General features: G+C 55.8%; 1 protein-coding gene across 2 annotated transcripts; it reads right to left on the reverse strand.

Annotated features, from left to right (window-relative positions):
• Window positions 1-1,919: 1,919 nt before the first annotated feature.
• LEMD2 (LEM domain nuclear envelope protein 2) lies at window positions 1,920-19,246 on the reverse strand. Of its 2 annotated transcripts, none has more exons than XM_026482678.4 (9): window positions 18,466-19,244; window positions 16,805-16,845; window positions 13,673-13,748; window positions 10,548-10,624; window positions 9,599-9,678; window positions 7,827-7,972; window positions 6,689-6,790; window positions 6,504-6,606; window positions 1,920-3,528 (listed from the first exon to the last, which is right to left on the reverse strand). In XM_026482678.4, the coding sequence occupies exons 1-9, from the start codon at window positions 19,199-19,201 to the stop codon at window positions 3,378-3,380; spliced, it is 1,512 nt and encodes a 503-aa protein (XP_026338463.1). In that variant the 5' UTR covers window positions 19,202-19,244; the 3' UTR covers window positions 1,920-3,377. The 2 variants fall into 2 exon arrangements, with proteins under 2 accessions (XP_026338463.1, XP_026338464.1); XM_026482679.4 differs by lacking the exon at window positions 1,920-3,528 and adding an exon at window positions 3,547-3,661 and having other exon boundaries at window positions 18,466-19,246.
• Window positions 19,247-24,427: the final 5,181 nt, after the last annotated feature.

Here is a 24,427-nt window from a genome sequence, read left to right on the forward strand (position 1 = left end):
GGCATGGGGGTGTGGTGGCCGTTCAGTGGGCCACGGCTCACTAGGAACGGGTCATAATGCTATCGTGTTATGGTTAATGTTAACCATTTCTTTCTCAATAACGTCTCTTGCTACAGGGATGAAGTGATTGGTTAGCCCAAGGTCCCAGCCAATAAAGGACAGAGCCGGTCGTGAGGATGCTGGGGGCGCAGCACCAGGTGGCATGCCGCCCCCCATTCATCCCCTCTGCTTCTTTTCCCTGGTGCCTGCGCCATGGGCCCTCTGTCGATTCTTTCCTTGTCTCTACAGCTTTCTCTGGGGACAGGGGTGGAGAAGCTGGCCTGGCTGCCCGAGCAGCCACTCCCCTGCCCTGTCCCTTGGTGGAGGCCGACAGGATAATGGATTTGAAGTCCACACACCTGCCTCAACTAAGGGGTGTGTGTGTGTGTGTGTGTGTGTGTGTGTGTGTCTCAAAGTCAATGGTGTATTAATTAAGGGGAACAGCTGCTACCGCAGTTCTTATGATAAGTCAGTGACAAATGGCCGTGTTTACCTCTCTCTGTGTACCTTTCTCCCAGGCTCCGGGAGATGGCCTGGAGCTCCTGGGTGGATGTCCACGGCCGAGATTTGTGGGGTACAGCCTCTCCCTCCCTCACCCCCCCCAGCTTCTTTATCAGTGCCACCAAGCCCAAGAGGGCAGTTTGTCCCTGAGGAAAGACAGGTCTGCGGCCTTGGGAGCCTTGGAGGGACTGGGCGGAGCAATGGAAACTTCCCAACAACGGCTCCCACTAAAAAAGAGGCCCCGGGACCCCCTCCTCGGGCAAATCCCACCACCCTGCCCTGTCCCTTGTGCAGTAGGAGCTGCTTGAAAGAGAGACTTGGCCCTTCAAAGCAGAGGAGGGCTGCAGGGCCAGATCTGAGCCCCTGCGGCAGAGGACGCACCTTCCGGGCCTTTGTGCCTGCGCTGTGCTCGGTGCTCCAGAAAGGCCGGCGCGGCTGGCAGGGGCCTTTTGTTACCTCGCTTATTTTGATCTCGCTCCGCTCTCCAAACAGCCTCACAGAAATAGAGCCGCGCATTAGCTCCCTTCCCAGCTTAAGACAAAACAGGGCAAAGGGAAAAAAATCTTTCGCCGAAAAACAGAAACGGGAAAGGGGGGCTCATTTTTGTCTGGGTTGTGTTTCTGGGTGCTTCGGCGATCAGTTTCTCCACCGAATTTCCCGCAGATGGGAGGAGAGCAGGACGGTGCTCCCGCGCCGGCCACCATCTACAGGTGGGACCCTGTGGAGGGCGCAGCGGCGCCAGCTGAGAAGGAACGGCTGCATCTTAGTGCCAAGCCCCTGCCTGCTGCTTTTCCCCACACCCCACTGTACCCTCAGGGTAGAGACCCTCCCAGACCGCGGCTGGCCTCTGCAGGGGTGGGGCCCAGACACTAGTCTGCGGGCAGACTTTCATCTCCACCTCCTCAGAGGACACCATCAGCCGCAAAGGAGCCCCATCCAACCTCACTCTGCTCTTCCTTCCTCCCCCTCCCAGGGCTGAGAGGGACCAAGCACCCCCAGGAGCCTCTGGGGCCATGAAGGGTGGCAGAAATGGGGCCAAGGAAAAAGGTTCTACTGAACCCCACCCCTTGCCACTCATTCACTGGGACCAGGTGGGCGTGTTTTGAGTCCACACTGGGGGGGGGGGGGGCTAGCCACACAGAGTGGTAATGGGGAGACTAAGGCTCTGGGAGCTTTTGTGGCTTGCCCGAGAAGCCAGTGGTGGAAAGGCTGGGGCCCAGAGGGGACTAAGGCCAGCCAGCCGGAGAAGGCCCAGGGCCCCTGCTTAGCCCGCCCCAGCCTCCTCTTCTGGCTGACCTCTCCGCAAGCTGCCATTCCTTACAATGTTGCTCTGGGGGGGGGGGGGGAAGGGAAAGAACCATGGATGAGAAACAGATCCATTTTTAATAAATAGTTTATTTGTCCAACAGTTTCAACCCTGATATTGAAGCCTGTCGCGGTGTTACTTATTCTTCTGGCTGGAGCCTGATGATAAGACCATCTCCTTGCCATGGGGCCGGCACTCAGGTTCCAGCCCCGGCGATCATCCAGACATCAGAGGAAATGAGAGAGTATTGCTCAAATGAGGGAGACGGGAGCTTTATTAAGGAAACAAAAAATACCAGGAAGACCGAAAGGGGGTGGTTGATGCCTTCTGGAGGCAGCTGTTTCGGCTCCTCCGCTTGCCCCTATCCCGCCTAACGCGGGTGAGAACATATGGGAATGAGGCTCTGCTGGAGAGGCTCCCCGCACTTAACTAATAAGGCCCCCCGCCAGGGCGTTTCTGGAGCTGGGCGCCCGCGCCGCTGGCTCACGGGCTCGGGGGCTGGCGGGGGGCCAGGATGAAGGTCTGCGGCGGCGCGGGCACGCTCCGCGCGGCCAGCAGGGGGCAGCCGAGCGGTCGCTGCGCAGGTTCTGGCTACGCGGCCCCGCAGTGGGGCCGCTGTGGTCGCCCTAAGACAAGGGGACCGTCGCACACTGGAGGCGCCGCACTCCCAAGGCCCCAGAATCCGCATCGTCGCCCGATGCAGTGCCGTGGCTGCGGGTCTCTCTGGTCTAGAACCGCGACTCCGTGAGAAGCACCACTGAAGAGGCCTGGAGGCCCGGCCCTGGGAGGCTGCCTCCGGCCACCCTGCCCTCCTATCTGCTCTCAGGCCTGTGCCTGCTCCAGGTTCCTCTCAGGCGGCCACGCTGGCAGCTCACTGCTCCTGACCTGAGGGTCCTGCGTGCCAGGACCTGTCATTTCTAGATAGTTCTTCTACGGTACTTATCCTACTTTCTAGCACCTTCCCCCTTCAGGATAAAAGAGGCCCAACCCAGCTAGAGGACAGGCTTTCTCCCCTCACCCTTGAGCTCCCAGGTAACACCCTCTGAAGGCACATGGACCAAACTGTTCCCCAACCCCTGCCGCCCCAGCCTGCCGCCCCGACCCACCTCCCACAGGCACGATGCCCACCCTGCTGAGCACTCACCAGCGGAGGGAGAGCTCCAGCCCACCTAACTGCACACTTGCTCCACAGGCTCTCACAGCTGCTGCTCTTTCATCTTTTCTATGCATCAAAACAACCCTTCTCCCCTTTTCTGCCAGCAATCAGGGCAGAGAGGACTGGACCAATGCAGAGGACAGCTACCCACGTGGCCTCTGACTCTTCCCCCCTGCTGCCCTTCAAGGAAGCCCATGCTTTCCTACAAGCTAATCTCTGAAGAGTCTTACAAGAGAGACCTTTGGAACCAGAGTCGGGAGGAGGGTGAAAGTCAAGGCAAGTGTGAATTCAGCACTGGCAGGTCTGGTGGCCTTGCACCCCTGGAAGGGACTGGCCTGGGACAGGCTGACTGGGAACAGGCCCCCCGGCCGGGATTTATCGCTCGGAGTCGGAGAAGGAAGAGGGCTTAGTCCATCTCCACACCAGCATATCTTCTCCAGCCACACGGTGGGACTCTGTCTGGATCCGGGATTCGTTGGATGCCAGGAACTCTACAGCCCGGTCCCAGACCCGCTTCATGCGCCTCCTGCAACGAGAGGGGCCAGGCTCAGCAGGCCAGCAGCGCCCCTCGAAGCTCCATGCGGCGCTGCCCAGAGAGCAAGCTGGCCCGTGCACACCCTTTGTACAAACTGGGGACAAAATTCCCACGCGGAATTTATCTGTGGGAGGAAAAGGCAGCAGGTACTAAGAGAACTCCTGCAGAGGAGAGAAATTTCTTGAGCCACAGAGAAACGATTCCTCAACCTTCTCTGCTCTAAAAGCATTCAGTGAAAGGGAGCTGAAGGGAGCCGGAGGTGTCCAGAGCACCCCAGGTGTCCAAGTGGGAAGGGGCTGTGCCGGCATTGGCCAGCTCCTGCTGGGGGCTGTTACTGCAGCAGCCCTGGCCGGGCACCCCCACCCCCACCAGTGCTGGATGCATTTTACTGCCCCATGTGCGCCAATTAAAGAGTGGCCACTGGGCTGTTGAGTCCAAACTCGACAGTACTCTGGAGCATGGGGATGAGCTCAGCATCCAACTGGGGAGGCCAAGAAGCTGGAGCGGCTCCTGGACCAGAGCTACCAGGCAGGGCCCCTTCTCTGTGGCTCCCCGGGGCCTTGAATCCCCTTGGACAGCCCGCTATAACCTCTTCCCCCTCCAGACTAGACAGGAAGATTCCAAGCCAGTCAGGGAGGCTTGCTGTGACATCTTCTCTCTGATGAGTTCCTGTCTTTCGTCAGCTCTGCAGACTACCTCCCCGTGACCCCTCGCGTGGAGAGGGGCTGTGGGTGTGTACGAGTGGGAGCAGGAAAGGTTCAGCCCGAGGGAGGACAAAGGAGGGAAGCTCCTGAGGTGGCCTGTGGGTCAGGAGTCGGAGCGGGGCTACCAGGGCTTTCTACCTCAGAGGTCGGGTCCTGTCACCGACGACCCCTCGGCCTGTTTCGCAGCACCCACTCGGCTGGTCTAGCGCAGCCCTCCCTCCCAGGCTGCCCACGAACAGGCATCGCACAAGCTCCTGCGAGCCAGCTGCTCTCAGCTCCCCTACTTTCCTCGACAGCCAGGCCCCTCAGCCCTCCCTCAGTCTCACGGGCGGACCCTCCTCTGCAGGGCAGACCCGAGGGGGCCCACGCAGGGCCTACGGCAGCGGATGTGTCCTCACACCTTGAGGGCTCGGCTGCACTGAGGGGGGGCGGGCGGTGCTGGGAGATAAATCAAGAGGCTGAGAGCCACTGGGGGGTCAGCCCACCTGTGGTCTGTGCTGCCGCAGGGGAGCGGAGGCCGGGCGGCTCAGGCCCGAGACCGCGGCAATGGCACTCTTGCTCTTACCTCAGTCAATGTGTGGACGGCGCATAACCGAAGCCGCAGCACTAAGGGCTGCCCTGACTTAATGAGCTGCGAGGCCATCTCCCGACACCCCTGCGCCCCTCTTCCTGAGGACCTGTGGCTACCGAACAGCACAGTTTCCTTATGCCTTTCTCACGTCTTCGTCCTGAGAAACAACGCTCTAGCAGGGTGGGGGTCTGCACTTCCATGCCCACCGTCTCCCTGTGACCCAGGAGTGTGTGGCCCGCGGCGGGTGCTCCACAAACACTTGCTGACTTAACGAGGGCTTCGATGCCGCCCTCTGCAAGGCGGTGGTGCTATCCAGGTGACGGATGACGAAACTGGCTCAGAGAGGCCATTACCCACGGCCACAGACGACTCCGGGCAAGCCAGGAATTTTGGGGTAGTATGTATGTACCAAGTGACCTCCCCCTGGGAGTGGGAGGGCCATGTGGCTGCCTCCTGCTGGGGCCATGCTCCGTCTGCTCTCCCTAGGCTTCCTGCTGCACCTTTCCAAGGAGTAGGGTGGGCACGAAAGTTCTTAAGGATCTTCACCTTTAAAAGGGGTCTTAAATGTTTACTCTTCCAATTCCTCTTGGGTTGCACAGAAATACCACCAGCAGTGGGCCTCGAGCAAGTTCCTTAACCTCCTCGTGCCTCAGTTTCCTCATCTGTAAGATGGGTTACTTGCTGTTCTCATGTCCCAGCGCCGCAGCGAGGATCGAGTGAGGGGGGATGCGTCCGCGGAGGGCCCGGAGCAGTGCCAGCTCACAGCGAGCACTCGGCAAGCGCACGTGCTCGTGACCCTCTGAGGGGATGGCATCCGGCCGTTGACGGCAGCAAGCTGCTGAGCAGGGCCCACAGTCTGGGCCGACACCTCGGCAGGCCCTGCTGGCCAGCCCCTGGGACCCCATGCTCCAAAGCTACCCCACACTGGGTTTTGTCAGGGTCCATCCAGCATCTGCGGCCCAGGCATGACCATGGCCCTGCCACCCGCTCCTGCGCAGCGGTGTGCCCTGGAAACTGACCCCGGCCGTTGCTGTGAGACTCTGCTTTCAGCTACAGGCACGCACGTGTACATGTGCATAAGTGCGTGGGAAGCGAACCAAGGTATTTTAGGTAACGTGTCATGGGTCATGGTTAAAAATGTCTGAAAAACAATCTCCTCCTTGCTAGTGACTGATTCAAAAATAGACAAGTAACCAGTTCTGGCCAGCAGGGCTTCAAGGAGCGTGTCACTGGCAGCTTCTGGAAATGTTTTCTCCTGCCTGTGAGAGCGACCGGAGGCCCATCTCTCCCCTACTGGCAGTGACAAGGCAGACGTTGATCCCGCTGCTGTGGGACCGGGACCACAAACATCACAGGGAAATGGAACCAGAGACCCGACTATTCTATACCTGGAGCCCACATGACTCTGGACTTCCACTCACAGAAACCCAGCTTGAGCCACTGGGGGGAGGAGGGCACTAGCGTCTGCTACCCAAAGCTCCCCAGTCAGCACTGATGCCAACAGAGGAGTGGGGTCACGCTTCCAGACCCCGTCTGTGCATTCCACCACAAAGAGCCGAGCGCTGGAGCGGTGGCAGGAGGCGTGCACAGCCCCCTCGCCCGTGTCCTCGGGGCTGAGCTGCGCCTCCCCCCCATAATGGGTGCTCTGGGCCTTCTCCTGTGGCACTTGCTGGGCTCAGCCCAGGACTCACCGGCTCTGTGGAGGGATCAGGGTGTCGCGCACGTGCAGGATGCCCACGTACGGGTAGCGCTCCATGTCCTGCTCCCAGTCCACGTAATGGTCCTGGACCACGTCTGCAGGGTAGGACAGAGGGCACTGTTTAGGGCAAGGCCCTTCTGGCCGGTGCCAGTGGTCCCTCCCCCAGGGGCCACACACCTATAATCTTCTTCACCATCTCATACATGGCTTGTTCCTCTTCTTCCAGCTTCCGCCACCGGTATTTCAGGAGGATGAGGAGCCCCCACAGAAAGGCCAAACCTACGAGGGAACGCAGGCCCCGTTATTGGTCACATCACTTGTGGCCGTTCGGCTGCACGCCGGCTCTCCGCACCGGCTGGCCGCTGTGCTGGAGGCTGTGGGTGAGCCGCACGAGTGTCCTGACTACCTACTACGTGCCAGGCCCAGACCGGCCTGCAGCTTACACAGGATGTGGGGATGCGGAGGGGAGGCGGGCTCTGAAGCGGTCATCTTCCTCCCGCTGGCGACCGCAGAGGCCTCCCCAGCTGTCCAGATTGCAGCCCCTCCCAGCCCCATTCCGGGCCTTTCATCTCCTCCCTTGTGAGCTGGAACACGGCGTTTCATACATATATACATGCAGGCCCTTTGTATTCCGAGATGCTGCTGCTGATAATGATGTCTGTGCCCGATGGCGTGGGTGAGGGAGCCGTGTGCACGCCCAGATGGCCTGTGATTTGTAACGCTGCCGTGTCTGCAGAGCCGGCAGCTTCCGTGACTCGGCCTTTCGCCTTCAGAGACACCCCGAGGTCTCTGCTCAAAGGCAGCCCCTGATGACAGGCGACAAGACCTGCGCTCTGCTTTGCAGCTCAGCCCCCTGGGCCCTTCCTGCTTTCACTGGGTACCTAGAGCTCCCAAGGAGATGTTTACATTGTTCACGGAGTAAAATTAGGCCAAGCCTCTGCTGCGCCTTCTCCTCCTTTGAGAGGCTTGCACTCTAGGGCCCTGGGGGGCGACGATGCTGGGCTCCAGCCAGGGCCAAGCTCCCCCCTCGGGGACACGGACAGTCCCCGACCCTGATCAAGGCTATTTTCCAGTTACCCTCCTGCTCCTGCCACCAATCTCTACAGGTAAGATGACCCCGGGCAGAGGCTGACTTGTTCATCTCCTCTGTCTTATTAGACAGACCTCAGGTTCACTAGACAGAAATGAACTCTCTCGGCCTGGGTTTCTGTAACTCATCACTCATGCCTGGGAGTGTCACTGAGCTGGGCTCCTGGGGGGTGCTGTGTGAGCAGTCCCAACGGGCGAGGGAGGAGAAGGGCAGCCAAGGACTTACACCAGAAGAAGATGAGCAGGTTGGTGATGGCGGTGAACAGGGCGCGGCTCAGGCGGCAGCCCACACCCATGCGCGGGCGGGCGGACTCCAGGCAGACCACTTTGTCCACAGTCGTTACCAATTCCGACGGGTCTTCCCCTTTCAACCTGAAACAGGACACGGGGCTACAAAGGCGTTCAAAAGCTCCCAGGAGCTGCGGGATCAGCCCCATTTTAAAGTAGAAAGAGAAGAAAGGAGGAGCTTCGAGGCCTTTACTTCTTAAATTGACTTGGTATCCTGGTTGCATGCTTTCCAGAAATTTCCCACGTTGGCTACTTAGAAAGAATAAAGCTTTAAAGACGGCAGCAGGCTTGCACCCCTACTGCTAAAGTGACGTCCCCCTCTGTCGGGTCTTTTGACAGCCCCTCTCAGCGTGTGGAAGATTAAACTGTAAATTGGATTCCCACCTCCCAGCATAGAGAAATGGAAATGTTTACTGAATCGCTGGCTTTGCGCTGCATGGCAGGAACTGAAAGAGTCTGGGAGGGTGTGCTTTTCCTTGGTGACGGTGACAAGGAGGCACATAAGCTGTTTAAGTGTAAAGGTTGGGGTGCTGTGAGGCTCGGGGAAGGACAACCCCCGGGCTCTCCGAGGCCAGGCCCCAGCCCCAGCACCTCCACCCTGGCCCCTGTGAGAGGAGGTGTCAGGAGGATGGCCACGCCTGCTCCTTTTTCTGGACAGGTGACCATCTCGTGCTCCGGACTGCACACGGAATGCCCAGTATCTGAAGTGTCCCGATATCTCACGACCCACTTTGAACACTGGTCGTCTGAGCTGGCCTCGGCCACCCTCCCGACTGCCTTCCCCCAGTGTGAAAAGGCGAGTGCCATCATTCTTCTGTGCTAGCAGCTTCGGTGAGCGCTGCCGAGGATAAAATCCATATTCTCCTCCGCCGTACCTAACACACAGGAAAATCGCTCAGCCACTCCGGGAAGCAGTATTTTTTTTTAAGCCAACGAATGTTAATCGTGCCCTGCATCCAGTTATCAAGCTTTAGGCTGAGCTGCCCGAGGGGCTTCTGGTGGAGGCACGGCTGATGGAATTAGTAGTCTGGGTGGATTAGAGAGGAGGGAACAAAGCCCTAGAGGATATTTGAGTATCGGGAGCTGTGGCCTGAACAGAGACCCTGACAAACCCCGGGAAACGGGAGGGAGTGCCAGCGTGAAGAACTGGGGGGGGGGGGGAGCATCTCTGGTGTGCCCCTCCCCCACAGGCTGAGTAGCCAGATGGGGCCTTTCAGGAGGGTGAGGGGGCTTGCCATCTCTGCCAGCAGTGCTCCCCAGAGACAGAAATGAGGTCGAATTGCTCAGTCAGAATAAAATCCAGTATTTCCTTTTGCAGTGTCCATGCTGAATGAAACCAACAGACAGAAACATTTCATCTAGGAATGAAAACTAGCACCGGACGAATGGAAGTGCAGAAAAATGCCTCCTCTAGCCATCCATGTGGGACCAGGGAATTTAAAGGACGCAGAGGGAGTTACTTGAAACGCTTAGCTGGAACACCAGGCTCACATCCTGATCCCTGGATTTTGTGTCTTATCTTGAAATGGCTCCTATGCTGCCCCCCGAATGCTTCCTCCTTCCCTTGCCCGGCTGCTGGCTTAGCCTACGAGGACTCAGCCAGGAGGCCTGCCTCTAACTTCAGCCCCAAGACACATCTGTGAGCGCACGGCAGCCGGCCGATGGGTGAGGGCCGTGGCCGCCGCCCCGCGAGGCCTCGCCCACACTCACCAGATGCCCACGTCCTTGTTACTGCTCAGTATCCAGGTCAGCGCCGCTTCGAACTTGGCGGACGAGTTGCCAGTCACATTCTGTGGGAGGGGGCGGGGGTTAGTGCTGCGTCTGCGCGGCCCCGCTGGAACATGACTCTCCCGCTGCATTAAGGAGGCCCTCTCCTGTGTCCTCCACAGGCCCCAAAGCCCCGTTCTGCTAAATGCACAACAAAGTGGCAGGTGGAAATCTGGGCTGATGAGAGCCAGGGAAGAGCTCTTGGGAGGAGTCGATGCGGAAGCACACAAGAGAGCAACGCAAGTCTGAGGCAGCCCAAACCAAAGAACCTTCTCAAGGCCCAAAGCGTGAGGCCAGAGAGCTGGCAGTTCACCCTGGGGAAAATGAAAAAACGCGTGGGGATGGGGCGGGGGGAGGAGCGGGCAGTGGTCAGTCCCTGCCCCTCTCTGGGCCTCAGTTTCCTCATCTGGGAAATGACAATGAGCTAGGAGACCCCTAAGGTTTCTGCTGGCTCCGAAGTTCCAGAATTCTATCAAACTGGGGCCAGGCCACCAGTCAAACACATCCCGAGCAATCCGCATGGCAAACATAAAGCAGAGAGCAGACAGGTAAAGTGCAGATCTGTAAAGCTGCTGGGAAGGGGAGAGAAGCGGGGAGCAAGTTACAGGGCCACTGGAAGAAGAGGCAGCCTGCACTGGCCGACCAGCTGCCGCACGCGGCGGGCTGGGCTCGGGCTCACAGCTCACCTTGGACCAGTCACCCCTACTGCTGCCTAAACTGAAAGTAGCCTAACACTCAACCAAGTTTAAAAAGAAAAAAAAAAAAAAAAAGGGAAAACAAAAAAGCCAAAAAGCAAACACAAAACGGAAAGGGAAAAAAAGACAGGGCTTGCAAGATCAGTACAAAAGCACCAGGACCTCTCGGGACCGGGCAAGCACCGCAGCCTACTTACTGCTAGGTATTCCTGGGCTTCCATTACAGGAATGCATTTGCTTTTTAGCTTCTCTGGATTTCCACATTCAAAATTACCTAGGAGGAAAAAACACACATTCAAACACAAAGAAGAGGTGGAAAAAAATTACTCTGAAATGGACTAAAAAAAATGCAGCAGGAATCAAGCCATCAGCTCTGATGGGGAGCATGTGGCCCCGCGGCTCTGGCTTCTGTGGGGCATCTTCACTCTGCAGCAAGATCAAAAGCCACTTAGCTTGGATCGATTCCAGATCATTAAAACCTGACCTGCAAAGCAGTACGGTGATTTGCATTAAATGACTAAAAAGCTGCCCAATCCTAAGGTCTGTTTGCAATTGATCCCTAAAAGGATCAGACAGATAGCTTTGGAAGGTACCAGAATGGCACTATAAATAAACGCAACCTGGGAAAAAGGAAAGGCGGGGAGGCCGTAGGCACTGCAGGGATTCTGACCGTGACACAGGCAGGACACCTAGAACTCCAGGCCCCGTTTTGAGGGGTTCTGGGGAGGGATGTCCAAAATGCCCCACAGAGAAAAAGGGTGTCTCTGTGCTGGGCAGTGGGGCCTCAGTGTGGTGCTCCAAGGGGCTGTTCCCTTCCGAGCACCCTGGGTGACCAACTCCCACCTAGGATGAAGCCCACCCAGGGCCACCTCCTCTGAAAAATCCCCGGCCTACAGCAGAATCTTGTTGGACCAAATCACTCTGGACTTGGGGGCCTGCCACAGCCACTGGCTCTTGATAGCCCACTATGGTCCACCCACCACATGCTGCTTCCCTTGGGTCACCAGACTCCTTGAGATCAGAGACAGCACAGGGTGGGCCTGTACAAGATCCTGAACTCCCAAAGAGCCTGACTGCTCTTAACCTGGCACAGCCTAGGGGCTGCGGATAGCCAGTCTGTGTGCTGGGGAGGGAGTGGCTGAGAATGAACTTGGAAAATCTTGAGAATGAACTAAAGCTTATCCCTCCTATGCCGAAGTTGATCTTGACCTTATGGGACCTCTGAGATCAAGCTGGCTTTTCCTGCCCCACCCCGATCGCCTTGCCTCGCTTAAGCCTGCCTGGACCACGGCCATGGTCTCCTGATGGGTTTCCTCCTCTCCCCTTTCCCATCCACATGTGATCAACTAAAGTTTGAAATGATTCTGCCTAAATGGCACTGTTACACGCAAGCTGCTGTCACCTTTGCCTTCCTGGCTCCTGGCTCTCAGCACATCACTCCCTGCTCAGAAGCCTCCCTGGCGCTCACTGCCCGCGGTGACCAAGCCCCCGCGGCCTGGCATCTATGGCCATCCACAGTGGGGCCCAACAGACCTTTCCAAACTCCATTCCTTCTGTTTCTCCTTCCCTGATGAGGCCAACTGCTTCCACCCTTGCCCCTGTCATTTCCTGCCTCTTCGGGCTCCGCCCTGCCCCCCACCTACGCAGAATCGATCCCTCTCAGGCTTCAGGGCCTGGCACAGACACCGCCTCCCCTGTGACGCTTTCCAGCGTGTCTCCTGGAACTTCTGGCCTCTCAGTTCTCATCCAGTCACACCTCGTAACAGCCAATGGTCAGGGAGATATGCGGCCTGTCTCTTCTGCTAGACCAGAAGCAGCCTGTAGGCTGCAAAGGCCAGCACAATGTTCTGCCCACAGGTGACCTCCAAGGTGGGGGGTGGTGTGGGGGGACTACGGCCTAGTAGAGCCCTTGTTCCCCTGCAGTGAGACCCTCAGGGTCACCCCTGCCAGGCTTGTCAGAGGACCGGAGGCACTAGGCCCCTTGGCGGCATAAGCCAGGACTAGATATGGGGGGTGGGATGGAGGAGAAAGCTCTCCAGCATCCACAGTTTAAGACAGAGCTTCTCTAATTCATACTCTGCGGGTCTCTTGGAAATGCAGACTTTGATTCATAGGTTTGGAGGGGTCCGCAGATTCTGCATTTCCAGGAAGCTCCCGGGTGACCCTAACGCTGCTGGTCCCCAGACCACAACTGAGTCACTAAGGTCTGGAACACCCTCTTAGGCCAGAATTTATATTGCAAGCACTTGGGCCACGGAGAAGGGCCCCTGAGGCCTGTGATGCTGTGAGCTCCCACTCCACTGCTCCTCCAAGGAGCTCACAGATGCCTCCCTGACCACCACCAGGCTCCCGCCAGTCTGGAGGGAGGTGGTGGCAGAGCTGAGGCCCACAAGACCGGCCCCGAGGGCTGAGGGCCCAGCAGAGGCCCAGGCAGCCTTGGTTCCCGAGCAACAGCTTTAGACAAGGGTGGGCCCCACAGGTCAGAGGAACCTCCAGAATACCTCGTAAGACTGAGTAGCGCCGTCTGGTTCTCGTGCCAAGTGTGTTTCACTCAGGGCACAAGCTCTGGCCATTCACCTGTGCCTTTAGCAAGCGATTCTGAGAGGTGTGGGGAGCTGATATCTCTGCCTCAAAGAATAATTTTCTAAATAAAACAGTAGGGGAGCCTTCCGGATGGACACTTTTTAGGGGGTATTTCGTGGGGGGGGGGGGTGAAAATGCCCTCCTCTAGAGCACAGCACTTACTTTTCACTTTGTAAAAAAACACCCCCCCCCCCAAAACCGACCCAAGACCACTTGGTTAGATAGGGAGACAGCTTCTGAGAGGATAAGGGACTCGTCCAAGGTCCTGCGGCCAGATGGGGAGATCAGGACCAGAGGTGACACCGGAGCCCTGGCAAGCTGCCCACCATGCAGACCCCTGCTACCTGCATAGGCCTCTCCCCCTGGCCTGGCCGACCATCTGTACAGGGAGGCCCTTCAGGTCAGAAGACCGGAACTGAGGAGTCCTGGGGCCTGGCACCTGCCAATGCAACACGAACCCCCAGAGCATCACCTGGTGAGCATCCAGAGAAAGCAGAAAGGCTTGTGCATGGGCCAGGACCCCTGGGACCCCTAAAGGGGATGTGAGAACCAACTGTAGGCTTAAAAAAGATGTGTCTGAGTGCAGAAGGGGGGAAGGCAAGACTTGGTTTCCGAGTATGTCTTCTGGGAGATCACGACAGAGCATCTCAGCCACCTGCCAGCCAGCCCCCGCCTGGCAGATGAGGGTAAGAGCCCACAACCCTCACAAGGGATCTCGGGCCCCGAGACGTGCACTCACCGGCTTGGATGGCCAGGAAGTTGTACAGCTCGTGCAGCAGCTCCAGCAAGGCCGCCTTCTGCTTGGCCTGACAGAACTGCAAGGGCACAGGACAAGCAGTCAGCAAGGAGGGGCGGGGGACGGGGGCTCTGTCTCTCTGGCTGGACCTCCTCGGCTGCACTGTCAGTGCTAAGCGGCAAGGAACCCCTCAGGACCCACATTCTGCAAAGCGGTGGGTGCAGGGACAGGCTGGATGGGTAAATATTGTTAACCGTAAAGCCTGAGGCGGAGCTAAAGGCAGCACGGTCACTAAGGGGCGGCCATCCTGGAGGCCCCCGGCCTCTGTCCTGCGGCTCTCGCTGGAATAAAGGCCGTGAGGCGGGGCTGCGGAGCAGAGGCGATGTGGCTGCAGGGGGCTGCGGGGGGCTGCGGGGGCTGCGGCAGTCGGGCCTCCGCGGCGGGCCCGGCAAACGCCGTACTACTGCAGTCTCGGCTTCCCTAGGGCCACTCCCGTCTGCTTCTGGAGTCAGGTGTCTACATTCTGCCCATAAATCGTCTGCTCTGTGGATGAGCTGCAGCAAAGGCTTCACCTTAGACTGGATCCTAGACTGGAAATGGGAAATCTCTAGACATTGTGAAGCTATAGGGGACGAAAGTCATCTGTACGAGAACAGGAACAGGAAGAGAGGCACACCTAGATCTCCTGCACTTGTAGCAGAACTGACACCATTTTGCTAGGCTGCTAGCTTTAGAGTATTTGAATGAAAGGCTGCTCTCCTTGAGAGTGAACGACAGGCCATGGGCTGCCGTGAGTCTGCACTGAATCTTCACCACAATCCTGACCGCACCCCGATTTCTCAGATGAGGAGCTCAAGGTTTAGAGACCTGCTAGGCCCCCAAGATCCCCTAGCTAGCAACTGCTGGAGCAGGTCGGCTCCAAGCCTATACCGCCCCCCTCAGACCTCCTCTGGGGTGTCACTGGGCAGGGCGCCCGACTGACGCCAAGGGTCTGGACTCGGGGCCTAGCCCGCGACAACTACAGAAGGAACCACGGTCCCCTTCCTTCTCGCTTGTTGCCCTCATCTGCAATGTGCGGGACTTGGTTTCTCATAGTCTCAGAGGCCAAGATATGTCCCCTCGTGTTGCCTAAAGACCCAAAAGTCTTTAAAAGGTACAAAGTGGCGTAACTAAGATTTACAAGTATGACCATTAACGTTCAGAAACAACTCTCCAGTCTGTAAGTAGAAGCAGGTACCCAAACTACCTTTTAAAGACGAATGAGATGGGAAGTGTTGTGATAAGAAATGTAATGAATACACAGGGAGATCCCAATTCTATAAACATATGTACACAGACAAGAGGGGAAGGAAATGCCCCCAAAATGTCAATGGCGATCAACTCTTGGTGGCAGAATCATGGCTGATTTTGTCACATTCTTCAAATTGTCTACACTAAACATCTCTTACTGTCACAACCAGATAAACAAACAAACAAACAACAAAAGCGGTCACAATTAACTCTGCTCTGAACTCACCAACACTTAGGCAAAGCAGGGCTGATACCACCTAAAGGCAACAGAAGGAGAGAAGGCACCAGACCACGAGACGGCCTGACTGAGACAGCACACCCACTCCCAGCCTGTCCACACGTTTTCAGCAGCACAAAGGCAGAAAGAAAAACGCTAAGTGTCATAGTTGGCTGAGAAGGAAAAAAACACGTATATCTAAAACTCCAATGCCCATCTGGGTTCTGGGGGAGCCTGAGCCACACAAAGAATGAGACTTTGAGCAAGAACCTCACCAGAGCTGAGAAGCATCTCCCAACCTGCCTGTTTCTGTGTCCACCCTTCACGAAGGCCAAGAGCACCCCGTGAAGTCTCAGCTCAGTGGAGCCTGCCAACGATGCCCAGACCCTGCGTTTCTGATGCTTGGAGGTTGCACTGAGCACATTTTCAGCAAGGCCCCGGACTGTGCCTGTCGGGGCTCACTCAACTGGGGCAAAGAACCAAGAGACAGAAACCAGAGAAGTCTTACGGACTTGTTTCCCGTTTTTGCTTTCAGGGTTCAAAATTCTCGTTTTCCTTCCAGCCACTACCTATTTTTCTGGGCCACTTCCTGTAATCATCAACTGTGGTTTTCATGACACAAGGCAGTTAAATTAAACTTAATATGAATCTGTTTTCACAAAACAATTGAGAGGCAAAGATACTTGGTGGATGAACGCAATAAAGGAAATAAAACACCCCCAAATGTATAGCAGAAGCCAAAGAAGAGATAAAACCTATTATCTGCACCAGGGCACCCCTTCAGTAACATGGGTAAGAGAGTGAACTCGTGACACTGTATTGTTTCATTCCCAGCCCCTGGGCTGCCAGACGTGGAGACTGAGGCCTCGGGAGAGGCCTGGCATTGCACACTTAATAATCAGACTACTAAGTCATGCCCTCTGGCAGCAAAAGGCTCCTCCTGGTAGGATTTATGACCTGAAAATTTACTGCCTTCTATCTTCCCCAGACTATCACCTGTGCCAGCATCCCAGCTCCCGGCTAAGGCTTCGTGCATGACTCATAAATGGATGGGGCTGCTAGCCTTCCCCAAATATTATTTGTAGGGAACATTAAAGCTTCATAAAACAAATCTATCGACTAGGAGGGCTAATTCTACTTCAGATATATTTAAAACAACCCCCCCCTCACCTCATGATGTTCCAAATCCGAACAGCACTGTCAGCCACAGACGTACTACTTGAGGGAACGTGGACCTGAGAACCCCGCCTCCGGATGCTTAAAAACTGCCAGCCCTTCCTCTGGAAGCCAGGGAGCTTGAGAAGTCCTTCAGCCCCAACCTACTGCATCCCCCTAGATTGACTTAGGCAGAAGATCAAAGTCCCCAGCGCTGTGATTGATGGGAGCGCTTCCGTAACAAGCCCAGGGTTGGATCTTCGGAGTTCAATTCCCTCTGTTTCAAGTACTCCTTTGCCTGCCACAATTGAGTCTGACACAAACATCACAGAACACGATGTGATTCTGGTACATTACAGGAAGCACTCCTGAAAATGATCCTATTATGATCTTTTTCTGGGCCAGTTTACCTCCTGACGAGGCTAACATCCTTGGGAGGAATAACAAAAGCTAGAGAAGAAACTCAGACTCACCTTATCTGTTTTGCTTGCACAGTCCACTGGCAATAACTTCACTGAGACCAAGAAAAGAAACACAGAGGAAATTAAAAGTGTGGGTTGAGGAAAAGATCGCAAAAAGGGACCACTCTCAAAATTCAGGGGAAGTAAAACATTACCAACATAAGGGTGGGGATCAGGAAGATGTCATCTAAATGGGGGCACTTTTAAAATGCAGACAGTAACATGTAAGGGTTTCCCAATCCTGGATTAGGAACTAGGACGAGGACAGCTGGGTCCGAGGACAGCTGGGTCCAAGTCCTAGCTGGAAAAGATTAGCCACGGGCTCTTGGGTAACTCAACCACTCTGAACCTCCATTTCCTCATTTGTAAAATGGGATCAATAAAGCTTCCCCTGCTTAACTCGGGGAGTTAACTTCACACAAGTCAATATACATGATGGTTTTGTAAACTGCAAACAGTTATATGCTGAACAGGGAATAGTACCATCATGGGAGGGGCGCTCCAGGTAAATCCCAGTATATCCAAGAGCTGCGGTCTTAAAGCGTCTCAGCAGTGAGTATGACAGTATACTGTTTGTTGTGGTACCAGTACAGTCCCACAGCACTCCCGGGTCTGCTTAATTTCTTTAGCAGGTGGATAAACTGCTCTCAAAGCCAAGAAATTATTCGGGCGTGTGCATGAGTCTGGGATCCCCATGCCCACAGACTTGTTCATATACCCAAACACCCATCTGCTGCAACAACTAAGACACAATTTAGCTTCTCCCTGCATCTTGGCTGTTCCTGCTAGGCATGGAAAGATGTGGCCTTGGCTTGAGGCTGGGAGCAGTATTAATCACAATGCTTTGCAAAGAATAGCAAAAGTTGGTGAACTCACAATGTCACTTTATACTTTAAATTTATACGCTTTACCCTTTACATTTATAAAGAAATGATTTCTATGTTGTTTTCTGTTAGACGAAAGCCCAGAGTTATCCAAGAGGCAAATTTCCCTTTTAAGAAACATACCAATCCTTAACTATTCATACTGTATCCTGCAGACCTCTTACTGGCATGTCTCATCACTAAAGTGTGGACAGAAGCATGGCTGGGAATGTCCTTGACTCACAGAACCCTCTCTGCACACACTCCAGGAGGATAATGCAAGCAAGGATAAACGCCTCCATTTATATCAGTTTAAACTCTTCTGGTGCTGCAAAGCTGGGAACCCAACCAGATCCAATCTGTGGGCAGTGAAACCTGGGGTGACTTCAAATGGGCACTAATGTGTGAATGAGCAAGAGATCCAAGTTAAGAAAGAACTAAAAAGGAATGGGGGTGGACCTGTCTGTTGGAGAGGGGTGTGGTTTTCTCTAGAGAGGGAAAACCAGAGGTTGGGGTGGAAGTGACTAGGAATGAAGACTGCTTCCAGCACGTGGTTGAAAGGGAGATTGGTAGGGAGGGCTAGGGCAGAAAATGAGAACAGGAGAGAGTGAAGACAGAAATTATTGCAGGAACTCCAGCCCTCTTCTTTCACAGCCAGAGGAAGGAGAGTCAGGGTCTGGAGGTAAGAAGACAGCCAGAGGCATCTGACAAGGCCCGGGAATGTGCAGCCTGGCGCTGAGAGGAACGGGTGGCCATTCTGGTGGACACTCGCGCGCCCAGGGCCCTCCCCTGCGCCGGCCCGGGACGTACTGTTGTCCTCCGCCTCCTGCGGCGCCGAGGGCTTGCCCATCTTCACCCAGAGGATGCCCAGGAAGACGAGCAGCAGCCCCAGGCTGGCCCAGAACAGGAGCCGGGACAGGCAGCGCTCCAGCCGCCGCCCCGCCTCGGGCCGGCCCCGCGCCGCGCCGGCCGGGCCAGTTCGCGTCGCCCGCAGGCCCGGGCGCGGGTCGGCGCCGAGGAGGGCGGAGGGCGGCCGTGCCGGGGTCGGGGTCGAGGTCGAGGCCCACCAGCGACGGACTCCGTGGCCCGGCGCGGCCCTGTCGAGAGGCCGGGCGTCCTCGTCCTCCTCGGAGCTGCCCCGGACCGAGGCGCGACGCCTGAGCGGCGCAGGGCGGGCGGAGTAGGCGAGGCCGCGGCTCCCGGACCAGGAAGCCGCGGAGGCCCCGACATCGCCGTAGGCCCCGGAGGTCGCGTAGGCCGAGCCCGAGGCCGACGGGGAGACCCAGGGCTCCGCTCGCAGGGAGGCCGCGGCGGGCCGGGCTCGCAGCGGCGCCTCCTCGCGCAGCCGGGCCTCCTCCCGCAGCCGCTCCTCGCCGCGCAGCCGGGCCTCCTCCCGCAGCCGCTCCTCGCCGCGCAGCCGGGCCTCGCCCCGCAGGCGGCGCAGCTTGTTGCGGTAGACGTCCCGGGTGGTGTCGGTGATGGGTCCTGGCTGGAAGCCCAGGGCCTGTAGCTCCCGCCGCAGCTCCAGGTCCGACAGGCCGGCCATGGCCAGGACGCCGCCCCCCGCCCGCCCCCGGCGCGCACCGCACCCGGAACTGCTCCCGCCGGCGGCCGCGGCGGAGCGGGCGGGGCCCCGCGCCATGATGGGAAGGTCTGGCTGTGCCGCCATGTTGAGAAGGTCCGCACCTTCCTGATTGCCGGCCATGATGAGGGGGTCAGACTCGGCCCTTTAGGCCGCCATGTTGGGGAGGTCCGAGGATTTTTTTTTTTTTTTTTTTTTTTAATTTTTACCCCCCTCTTCTTCCTTTTTTATTTCCCCTCCTTGCTCAGTCCAGCTCGTCCGTAAGACTGATCGGTGTTTCTTTGCGAATATTCCACCCCATGCGCCGTCCCTGGCACGCGGTAGGCATTGAGTAAAGTGTTGATTTAGTGGATGCATTGCTTAATGGTGAAAGACAAGCCACTGCGGAGAATGGAGAGATGGGATCCTTTGCCTCTCTCTGTGCTTGGGGAAGGGCTTTGTTTGGGTCGCGGGCTAGACGCCGGGCATGTTTTGAGACCCAGTCCGAGGGCGGCAGGCCTCTCTCCTATGTAGGCCCTGCCCGAGGCCAACGCCGAGTGCTTCGAGGGGCCAGAAGAGCCAAATGCCCTTGGACTTAAGTGGGCAGGACAGGCTTCTGGTTGGTGGGATTTTCCGCGAGAGAGGGTAGGGGAAGACCCCCGAGACACAGTCTTGTGTTACTTGCAGATTTAGGTTGGCGACTTCCAAACCCCAGCAGTGCCACTATCAGATGTGTGATCATATCCAATTAACATTTCTAGCCTGCTGGCCAGTAAAGTTGGTAGGGTTGCTATGAGGATTAGAACAGGTAATTTGTACAAGGGGTTCAAAACAGTGCCTGGCACACGCTCCTAAGTGTCTATACTTAACCCCTCTCTCTGCAGCCGCAGCGCTAGAACCTCCCCGCAGGGCACCCTATTTGATTACAGGAAGTCTCTTAGCGGAGAAGCTCCTAAGGGAGGCATGGGGAGGGGTGGCAAATGGAAACAGAGCTATGGCTCGCAGTCTCCCTTCCACCTCCCTCCCCTCTTGGTAAGCCTTCCACATCCTTCTTCAACTCCCTGTCCCAAACATTTGTGGCCGCCCTTGGCCTCTGAGGTTCCATGCCACTGCTACTCCTCTAATTCAGTTCTCCCCTTCCCTGCCTCTCGCCCAGCCCCCGCCTCATCTGCCCCTATTCCTTCCCTGGGTGTGGGCAAGGCCCCTCTGCCGGTGGTTTGCAGCCCTGCCACTTGCTGTACCACAGGGGTATTCCTACACTGGCCACATTGCTGGGAAAATTACAGCCTCTGCTCAGTCAGGCTTCCATTGTTAGCCTCCCCATATCCCCCAACTTAGCTGTTCCCATGTGGTGCAATTTTTCTCACCAAGTGTTGTTTTCCTTTTCTCTGCCTGTGTTTGCACGGAATGCCATGAATTTGATATAGTGATTGCCTAACACATATACCACATAATAGTATTTTATTTCTTTCTGAAGCACTGTTTGCATGACAAATGAGTTGGTAACATTTGTGCAACTCCTTGCAGCTGTGCAGTTCAATATACAAGGAATGAGCCTTTCGGCATCAATACTGGCCCCGTGTATTCTAAGAGGGCTTGAATCTGACGCTTAAACAAAGTGAACGTTCTGGCATTTCGCAGAGTTACGGTCTGTTTCATCACAATGGATCCCAGGGCGATTTAAAAATATGTCCTGAACTGGAGCCGCCCCCAGCAGTGGTCCCCAGCGTGGGCTTTGTCAGCCTGCCTTGCATTTGGGGACGCGGCGGCTGCTACCCGTACCTAGGGCCCAATGAGCCTCACCCGCCAAGCCTGTTGTCTTTTCTCTAGCCTGGAACCCACCATGTTGGCAGCCGTGGCTCTCTGCTCCCATGTGGTCTACCCTCTGCCTCCACGGGGCTTCTAGCAGTTGCTGGATTTGTCTCGCTGGTTCCAACGGGCCTTTGGGCTCGTGCACCACCCCTCACAGCGTGTTTGCCAATCCGTGCTCCCCTGGGGAAGAAGCCTCACCATCGGATTGAGAAAAGTCCATCAGAAAAACCCTCACGAGTCAGTCGTCCCTCTCAGGTCTGGGGCCTTGCCATTTTCCTCCCGAGCTCCCTGTTCCAGTCTGTTCCAGTCCTGCCCCTTTGGTGGATTGATAACCCCTCCGAGGCCCTCCATCCACACTCTCCACCAATCCGCCCTCACCTGCTCGTTGCTGCTCCTGTCCCCCTGAATGGGCCCCCCCACCCTTTCTTCACTGCCCCCCATGTCTTCCCCGCTGCGGGCTCAGCCCTGGTGCTCCTTGCCACCACTGCCTCGTATCAGGAGCTGCTCCTGAGACTCTTTCGGGCACTCTCAGAGTTTGCGTCCAGTGTTGAGTATGGGAATGCATATTTTAAAGCAAAGGGCAATATTGCAAAGTCAGTGGCTGCCCTGCATGCCCCCCTTTCTCCTCACTTTCTTGTGGGTTTTTTTTTTAAGGTGAGCAGCTCAGGCTGTGGGCGGTCCTCCTGATTTATTAAAGGCAGAAGAGGAAAAACAAGCGCCCGTATCCAAATCTACTTAGTAACCACATCCACGCGTTTAGCAGAGGTGAGGGACCTCTAGGAGGAGGCTCTGGATTCCCAGAGGGCCGCCGCGCTGCCTGCCGTCCTGCTGACCTCTCTCTGTCTCAGCAGAGCCTTATAATAACAACAGCTATAAATCTTTTAGTGGGTTCCATTCTCCTTCTCCTCCTGCAAAAAGCCCTGCACACATTTATCAGGTCCTTAAAGATGCTGGGGGACTAGGGCCTCGTCACCTCCCCGCCAGCCTCGTGCACTCTCTGGGCTTCCTTGGAAGCACATCATGGGCGGTGCCATGCTGTGGGATGGTGGGGTGCTGGGAGAGTGTGGTTGAAAAGTGGGGGACATAGTGGGTGCCATCTAGGCTCAGGTTTTGACTGGAATGGTCCCAGCGCGGCCCAGCTTCGGGCTGCCTTATCTCCATGCCCCCGGGAAGAGGAGAGCTACCTTTCATCCCTCCAGGTCAATGAGGGGCAACTAGAGTCACAGAGAAATGCCAGAACAGGTATAACGGGCAGTTATGTTGGCTGCTTTTCACAATTCGCTGAAATATAACAAAACTCTCATTCTTTTGGCCACACTTTGATACCTGTGGGTAAGAGTTCCTTTAGAGGCATAGGAATACATTCCTGATGTCAATAACGAATTGTGTATGAAGAAAAATGTAATGCTTTCAGAACATTTTCTTTTGGGCTTTGTCCATGATTAGATTATACTAAATTACAGAGTACAGATATCAGGCAATTACTCTTTGCTTTTAACTATTCAATTTCATGGCAAATCCACGTAGCTCAGTAATTATAAAATCATGCCGATGTGGTTACGGAGAAAATACCTCATCATCTCCATCTTGTGAAGCGAGGTTCAGGTTGCCCTATAATTACCCGTGGTCCTGTTAAGTGTAAAGTACATTCCAAACGAAGAGGGGTAATCTGTAACTCTCTGTAATTGCCAGTGTTCTGGAGAGATTCTTGCCGATTTCCCTGGATAAACCTCAGTAAGATGTGAGGAAGATCGCTGTCCTCACCTGACTGGTTCCACCGGGCACTTTCCCCTCTTCCACCCTGGCTGGGTCCTGGTGCTGGCCGTGGATAGCTTTAACCAAGAGTGGATCTCTCTTTACTTCCCTTTTGTGAAAATATGGTCATTTTTGTCTCGGCTCCGCTCAGGCTATTCTCCCCAACCTCCCCCCTCCCCGGTTTTAATTTCTTCCAGGGCTCTGCATGTCCTGTAAGCAATCGAGTCTGCTGTCCTGGAAACTGGAGGAACTCGTTGGAGAAAAGGAATTATTTGAGCCGATTGTGAGAAATTGAACTGTGGCAGGAGGAGGAAAAGGAGAGAAGAAAGGAGCCGACACATCTACCCAGGCGGCTGGGGCACCATGCATACAGATGCAGGTGGCGGCTGGGTCCCTGTTGCGGCTCATTACTGAGAAGCACATCAGAGGCCACTGGGTGAGGGTCAGGGACAACCGGGCTGCAGCGCTGAGCTTTGAACGGGGCTGTTCTGCAGAACGAACAGCATCCTCATGCCACCTAGGTGCTGGGGCTGTGGAACCAATTCCCATTTTCAGAAATGCAGACTTCCTGGGGCAAGTCACCTAGGGGCCTCATTTCCTCTTTGGCACCTATTTCAACACTGCTGTCCAACCCCAGATCTTAAGGAAAATTCCCCAGTGGGGTGGTGGGCATGGGGGGGCAGGTGTGGGGGGCTGGGGTAGGGGGGAGAGGTGAGCGCCCCCCTCTGGTGATGGGGGAAGGTAGTCTCACTGTAGCAACAGACCTGAGCAGAGAGTGAGGAAAAGACACAAAAGCTGTGTTTTCCGCCTAGAAAGAGACAGTGAGCATTTCGTTTGTTTTTGGAGTGGGTTTCGGGAAATGGCGTGAACGGCACAGCGGAGCTCCGGAGGGCGAGAAGGGGTCTTGGATCTTCCCAACCGCATGCTTTGTAGATTTTCCTGCCTTTCTTGCTCCATTTCCTCCCCTGCCCCGTGCAGCCCTTTCTCCGTTTCTGACAGGGTGTCTTGGCAGGATTTCCCGAGAACTTGCAGCTGGGCTTGGGCTGAACCCTACGTGTCTGGGAAATTGTGTGATTGTGGAGCAGGAAGGGTCTGGGTCCCACGGAAGGTTCTGGTGTCCCTCAGGAGCGCTCAGAGCACCCCAAAGGAGCATCCTTTCTAAGGGTGGGGGTCATCTCTTTCCGCTAACTACGATCTGTGGCTAAGCTCACGCAGTGGTTGGGGTGGGTGGAAATGTGGAAGGCGCAGCATGTCTAATACCTGGTAACCTATGGACAGAGGGAGATGTGGTTCCTCTAAGGGTCTGGTTTATAAATAAATGAACATTCATTAATGCAAAATTAAATTAGAATGAAATTTTCCCATCCAGTTTTGTTTAGAAGGCAGAAATAAGTGGGTTGGCTGTGGAATTTTGCTGCGGATGCTGGAGTGTGTGGTCACAAGACGATAATAATAATAGTGATTTGCTGGTGCCTGTCCCCCTATCTCAAGGCACATATTACCACCTTGCGTTTGCAAAGGCTCATTGAGGTTGAAGGGCTAGCTGGAAGTTACTCAGCAAGGGGTTGAGTGCAGAAGTCTTACAACTCTCCGGCCCATTAGACCTTGAGCTTGACAATAAACAGAAAGGAGACTGGGGTTCAG

Source organism: Ursus arctos, unplaced genomic scaffold, assembly GCF_023065955.2.
Source record: "Ursus arctos isolate Adak ecotype North America unplaced genomic scaffold, UrsArc2.0 scaffold_31, whole genome shotgun sequence".
NCBI classification, from domain to species: domain Eukaryota; kingdom Metazoa; phylum Chordata; class Mammalia; order Carnivora; family Ursidae; genus Ursus; species Ursus arctos.